At 21.3% G+C, this 6,745-nt stretch overlaps 1 protein-coding gene across 1 annotated transcript in view; it reads left to right on the plus strand.

Annotated features, from left to right (window-relative positions):
* Positions 1-6,133, plus strand: part of LOC102676084 (vascular endothelial growth factor receptor 1) — a 10,982-nt gene extending 4,849 nt beyond the window's left edge. Inside the window, exons 2-17 of the mRNA XM_031515136.1 lie at positions 443-576; positions 682-865; positions 1,432-1,559; positions 2,049-2,185; positions 2,617-2,755; positions 2,835-3,003; positions 3,136-3,259; positions 3,425-3,618; positions 3,699-3,862; positions 4,041-4,176; positions 4,382-4,528; positions 4,630-4,767; positions 5,030-5,172; positions 5,365-5,524; positions 5,637-5,737; positions 5,917-6,133. Of these exons, the coding sequence (XP_031370996.1) occupies positions 443-576; positions 682-865; positions 1,432-1,559; positions 2,049-2,185; positions 2,617-2,755; positions 2,835-3,003; positions 3,136-3,259; positions 3,425-3,618; positions 3,699-3,862; positions 4,041-4,176; positions 4,382-4,528; positions 4,630-4,767; positions 5,030-5,172; positions 5,365-5,524; positions 5,637-5,737; positions 5,917-6,075 (2,357 nt within the window). The 3' untranslated portion in view covers positions 6,076-6,133. The remainder of the gene's footprint in view (positions 1-442; positions 577-681; positions 866-1,431; positions 1,560-2,048; positions 2,186-2,616; positions 2,756-2,834; positions 3,004-3,135; positions 3,260-3,424; positions 3,619-3,698; positions 3,863-4,040; positions 4,177-4,381; positions 4,529-4,629; positions 4,768-5,029; positions 5,173-5,364; positions 5,525-5,636; positions 5,738-5,916) is intronic.
* Positions 6,134-6,745: the final 612 nt, after the last annotated feature.

The following is a 6,745-nucleotide window of genomic DNA, read 5'->3' on the forward strand; positions in this document are numbered from 1 at the left end:
TCTTATATTCTGAAATAAAATTTTGAAAATGTATGTAAATAATTAATTGGTTTCTTTTTTTTATTCATATTGATAAATACGAATCTGTATTTAGTATATTAATATACTCTACTAGTTTGTTATCAATATAAGTTATCAGCTATCTATTAATCTATCGATTATCAATATCGGTGTTAAGTGCACCTTCATTTTATTAAGTGCGTCTTCATTTGCATTTTCAATATCTATCTCTTAGAAAAACATACTCTGATAGATAAATTTTATTTTTGGTTTATTTTCTTTCTATGAAAAATCTCTACGATATTTTTTGATATTCTACAATATTCCATTATAACGTTTCAATATTCTTATAATGAATTTTAATATTTATTTGTAATTTTTTAATTTTAATTTTTTCACCAATTCTTTATCGCTCAATAATTTATAATTTTTTCATTATCAGGTTCAATAGCTCAATTGAGCATAGATGAAATAGAAAAAGCTACGGAGCTTCTTATAGATGAAGGTGATAGTTTGGAGATCACATGCACCGGTTTCGAAAGAATTTTTTTTGTCTATCCTGAAGATGAATCCAATGTAAGTCTTTATAATAAAAAAAAAAAAAAAAAAATGAAGCTAATATCGATATGGTATAAAGAAAGAAACTAATCTTGTTTGTTGTTAATTGTTTTGTTAAAATAGATCATCACCTCGACACCCTTTAAAAAAGAAACTCTCGAAGATGACATATACAAATTCGTATTTAAACGAAATGAAACTATTCATGGAGATACGGGATTGTATGGTTGTCCCGGTAATATTTTGCAAGTTACCTCACACCCTAATTTTCAAACATCTGAAAGCTTGGTATTCGTTTATGTTCAATGTAAGTGAATTTTTAAATATTTCTTAAAATATGAATAAGATAAAATTCTCAAGAATTATTCTGGATGAAAAATATTCTTGAGAGCATCTTTTTATATTTATTATTATTATTACTATCTTTTAAATAGAGCAATTAGAATATTTATGGATTTATTGTTACTTTTGTTATTGTTACTTTTACTATTGTTAGTTATTTTTTTTTTTTATAAAAAATATAATTGTATTAGCACAGATATTTAATTTTTTAATATATTTTTAGAATTATTTTATAATAAAATTTGAGAAACTATATTTACAGAATTGAAATATGTCGTAAAATATAGGTTTTTAAAAAATATACGTTTTATATCATAAGATTAATGGTACTAGAAACAATAATGATTATCATTATTATTATTGTTATTATTTTATTCTATGTTTATATTATTCGTTATATTTGAGCTATAATATTGTTTAGACTAATGTTTGTCCGAATATGTACAATGATTATAGATAATTTTTTAAATAAAATAATAAAATCATATAATTTTAATACATCAATTTAATACTACAATTATTCTGTTTCAGCAAACAGAAGCATGTTTGTGCAAACAGATAATTTTCGTTCATTAACTGTAGCAGTCGGTGAAACTGCTTTAATACCTTGTAGACCAACGTCGCCTAATTTTACAGTTGAACTCTTGCTCAGTGATTTGGTAAGTTGATCTGTTTTAATTGTTAATAATTTATTAGACAGAGTAATGAGTATAAAATAATAAATATAAATGAAAAATATTAAAAGATTTTTGTTTTTGAATTTTTGATTGTAATTTTTTTTAATTTGACTATTTGAATATTTTTACTTATTTTATCTTTTAAAAATTAAATATTTTTTTAGAAATTAAATATCTTTTAAGTATTCTTTTAATTTTGAAAAATAAAATATTTAAAATTATAATTTATTTATATTTATTTTTTTAAAGTATTATGTTTTCAGAGATTTTTTAATCATTTTGTTAATTCTTCTTAAGAGTTCAGGAAGATGCAGAGTGACTTATATGATGTTACTATTTTGTTTTATATATTTATATTATTTTGTTTTATAATATCAGATGAAACATTTTATGAATAATAAATAGAATTAAATAAGAAAATATATATAAAAACATAAAAAATATTAAATAAAGTTATATTTATTATTATAGGCTGTGAATAAAACAAATTTCCATCCAAGGATTGGTTTTACATTGACAAACATCACGCTGAAAGATGGCGGTTATTATACATGTGTCATACAAACAGATGTACGCCATGAGATAAATTATTACTTACTTGTGATTCGTATGTATACTTTCTTAAAATATTTCTAAATTTTATTATTTTAAAAATTTTTCATTATAATATTTAAATAAAAACAATTTTTGTATTTAATTTAATTTATAAAAAATGTGATTATACAATTTAAATATAAGTAGCTTTTAAATATGACTCTTTAATTAATAATAAACAAAGAAAACTTATTATTTTATTATTATTTATTTTAAATATGTAAATTAATTCATCTATAAGATTTTAAATACAAATATTTTCAAATTGTAATAATTTTGAAAAAAAATAGAAAATATTTTGAGTTTTTTAATTTGATGTATTTGATTATTCTCTACAAATAAATAAAATTTTAATTTTCTTTAAAATGAAATTTTTTTTATTTCATTTTTTTTTTTTTTTTTGAATACAGCTTGGAATTGAAATTTTTTTTTCATTTTTTTAGGAAAAGCATGAATTGAACGAACCAAAAATTGCGGAGGATAATTTACGTCATGTAACAAGAGGTCAAATTCTGCGTGTAAATTGCACAACAATCGTTGAAACAGATATGAATTATGTTTTAAATTGGACTACACCGCATGTGGTTCGAAAATAATTTATTTTTTATTCAAATCATTGAATTGAAATTAAATAAAAAAAATAAATTTTACATATGCTTCCAGAATACTAGAATAAGGACTGTTGATTACAGTGAAAAAACAGGTGCAATTAAAAAAGCGATTGTCGAAATGATTATAGAGGATGTAAGATACGAAGATGAAGGCTTGTATGAATGTGTTATAAAATCCTTTCATGATTCTAGAAAAACAAAAGTCTTCATTAAGGTTCATGGTGAGTTAAAGTTAAAATAATTTTCTTTAGTTATTTAATCATTTAAAAAAATAAAATTTTTTAATTTTAATTTAATATAAAAGAAAATGTTTTTCTTTTATATTAAAAACTATTCTAAATATATATTTTTAGATCCGGAAAACAAATTTATCAACCTAACAGCACAGGATGCTATCAGACATTATCAACGTCATGAAGGTAGTGAAATACAATGGGTTGTACATGTGCATGCTTATCCAGAACCTATTCTTAAATGGTAATATTTTAAATAGAAAATTATTAATAGAATTAATTAGAATAAAAAAATTTTTTTAATATCTTATTATATTTAAATATAATATTATTTAATATTTAATATTATTTCTAATATTATTTTAATATTATTTTAATTATTATTTTAATATTATTTCTAATTTTTCAGGCTAAATACAAAAGGAGAAGAAATCGTAGGTAATTGGGAAACTCCAAAAAAAACGAAATATGCGATAAAAACAGAGTCTACTAATACAATTTTAAGAATAAACCATTTAAATATCGAGGACATGGGAGAATATTCTCTTCAAGCTACTAATCAAGATAAATTCGATATGTTGAATTTTACATTAGATGTATTAGGTATATAACTTTTATTTTCAATAATCAAAGAAAAAAATTTTTTATTATTTTTATTGTTTTTTTATTAACATTTTTTTCAGTAAAACCAGTACCAATGTTGAAAGTAGAGCCTTATTATAGCCCTAATCAAACGGTAGAAATATCTTGTGATGTGGCAACATTTCCATCACCGAATATAACGTGGAGTTTTATTAAGTACCCTTATTATCCTTCTTATGAAAATGCGACTACTATAGAATTAACAGTATGTAATATCTCCCTTAAATAATTATGATTATGAACAAATAATGAAAACAATTGAGGAATTGAAAAGTTTTATATTAAAATTTTTATATATTAAAAATTTTATATTAAAACTTCATAAATTTATAATAAATATTTGTTTTATTTTTATTTGAAAAATATTTTTCTTAATTTTATAGAACACAAAAGAAAGCGGAATGAACACCAGATTTCATTCAATCGTAAAGATGACTATTGAAATGAGTGGTCATCTTACCTGTAGCGCATGCAACATTATTGGATGCGAATCTCAAACTGAAACCATTTTGGTTTCTGGTAAATAATTAAATTACAATTTTATTTGTAAGATATTCATCGAATCATAATATATGTACATATTTATTAAAAAATTGCATATTACCACGTATATACATATCATCATGCACATATTATCATGATAAAAATTTTATATATTATTTAATTTTGTTTTTATGTCATTTTTTCATTTTTATACTTTTATATCGATTTTTCAAAAATATAGATGGAAGAGGTGGTTTCGGTATAATCGAGTTAAAGGATTCAGTAGTCGAAGGCGACGATTTAGAACTAATTTGTGCTGCCTCCATTTATAATTACACGAGCAATTTCGAATGGAAATACGCGAACGGTGCTTTAATTGTACAAAATGGTAAGTATTTTTTATTATTTGAAAAAAGAATTATATTTTTATTTTTAAAAATATTTTGAAAGATATTTTTCTTGATTCATTGTTATTTTTTGAACGTTTAGGTAGATTGACGATCGAACAAACTAAGACTCGATTTACTTATCGTTCGATCTTAAAGATAAAAAATGTAACAAAAGCAGATTCGATGATTTATACATGTAGCAATAAAGAAGAAATGGATTTCTTTCTTCAAGTTCACGGTAAATAATTTATATAGGATATAATTTATATAAGGAAAAAAATATATATATTAATATAAAAACCTGAAATAGTTTAATTATTGTTTATAAATCATCAAAAATTTGTTTAATGAAGTATTTTAAATCATAAATAATTTTAAAAAATTTTAAATTTATTATAAATAATTAATAAATATATGATTAAAAAAATTAAACAAAAAGAAATAAACAATAAAATTCTTGATTTTTCTTTCTGATTTTTCTAATTTTATTTCTTTTTTAGAGGCAGTGAAACCTTTTATGAAGGAAACCAATTTAAATGGAACGGAAATTACGATTGATATTAATACACATGATTCACATAATTCGTTAATACTTCAGTGTTTTGTAGGTGGAATGCCTAAACCAATAGTCACGTGGTATAAAGTAAGTATCTGATAATTTATTTTTAAATGCCAATAAATCATATAATTAAATATTATTTAACAAATAATTTTACTATTGTATTAAGTACTTAAAAATTATTTAGTGGAAAATAGTATTGTATATATATTTTATTACTTTTTTATATTATATATAAATATTCTTGATCACTTATGTTTATTTCATTTTTTATAGAATAATGAACTAATAAAAATTGGTGATCAATTCACATGTACCCATAGTCAACAAGAATTGCATATTAATTATCTAAGGGATATTGACAGTGGAGTATACTTATGTAAAGGCGAGAATCGTTTAGGAATAATCAAGGCACATGGAATTATAATAGTCAAAGGTAATTTACTAAATTATACAATATTGAACAGAATTCATTTTTTTTGATAAAACATTTCATAATATGTCTATATGAAATACAAAAATTTTTTACAAAACTTTAAAATCTATAGGAAAAGAGATTCCGAAGGAATTAATAATACTGATTGTCATCTTATCGATCACAGTAGTAATTTTGGTGGTCTATTTTACAATCAAGATTCGCCGTGAAAAGGTATTTTTAAACAATAATATTTTATTTGTAAATTTTCAACTTGTATAATTAGATTCTATTTATTAATATTCTCAGTTTTTTAATAATTTTTTTGACTCTTGATCTTTAGTGATTTCATGATTTAAAAATATTTTGCAATTATGAAATATATCTAAACACATATATTTTTTATATTCTAGATCATGAGAAAAGAATTAATGGAAGCAGGATTAATGCATTTTGAAGAAGGAGCAGTGGAATGTTTGAATCCAGAATTAACAGTGGATGATCAAGCAGAATTACTTCCTTACGATAAGAAATGGGAATTTCCAAGAGAAAAATTAAAGTTAGGTAAATAATATAATTATATACCATATATATAAAATAAGATGTAAATTTAATACATATATATTATTCTTGTGTGATAGTTAAATACAGGTCCCGAGTTATTTCCAAATGATTTTTTAATCCGACATCTAGTTGAATCTGGTCGAAATTCAAGAAAAAATTAAAATTAATCAGCATAATTAAGCCAATTTTTTACTATATAATATAGATAAACTTTGACATAAAAAAAATAATTATATTTCTCATATTTAATTTAACATTTGGTTTTTATTAAATGTAAATGTTAATAAATATTGTGCTTATTGTTGTTTTATTAATATAAATATTGTACTTGCATTTATTAGATTGTTTTTTATTAATTAAATTATAATAATCTTATAATAATTTATTGTTATTTTTTTTATAAACATTTCTGTCTTGTTCTTTGCTTTATTATATACTACTTATTTATACTTGATTGAAATATTTTTTTGAATTTTATTAAAATTATTTTCTAGTATTTTAAATCAAAATAAATTTTATGGACAGTATATGAAATGCATATAATCTTTAAATAAAAAAAAAGTAAATTTCAATTTTCTATCGATTTCTATTTATATCGATTATTATAAAAAATTATAGATGTTTTTTCCCTAAATATCTCAAAAAAATTTTGTTTTAATATTAATTATATTTTAAATA

The sequence above is a fragment of the Apis dorsata genome, unplaced genomic scaffold (genome assembly GCF_000469605.1).
Source record: "Apis dorsata unplaced genomic scaffold, Apis dorsata 1.3 scaffold_56, whole genome shotgun sequence".
Classification (NCBI taxonomy): Eukaryota; Metazoa; Arthropoda; class Insecta; order Hymenoptera; family Apidae; genus Apis; species Apis dorsata.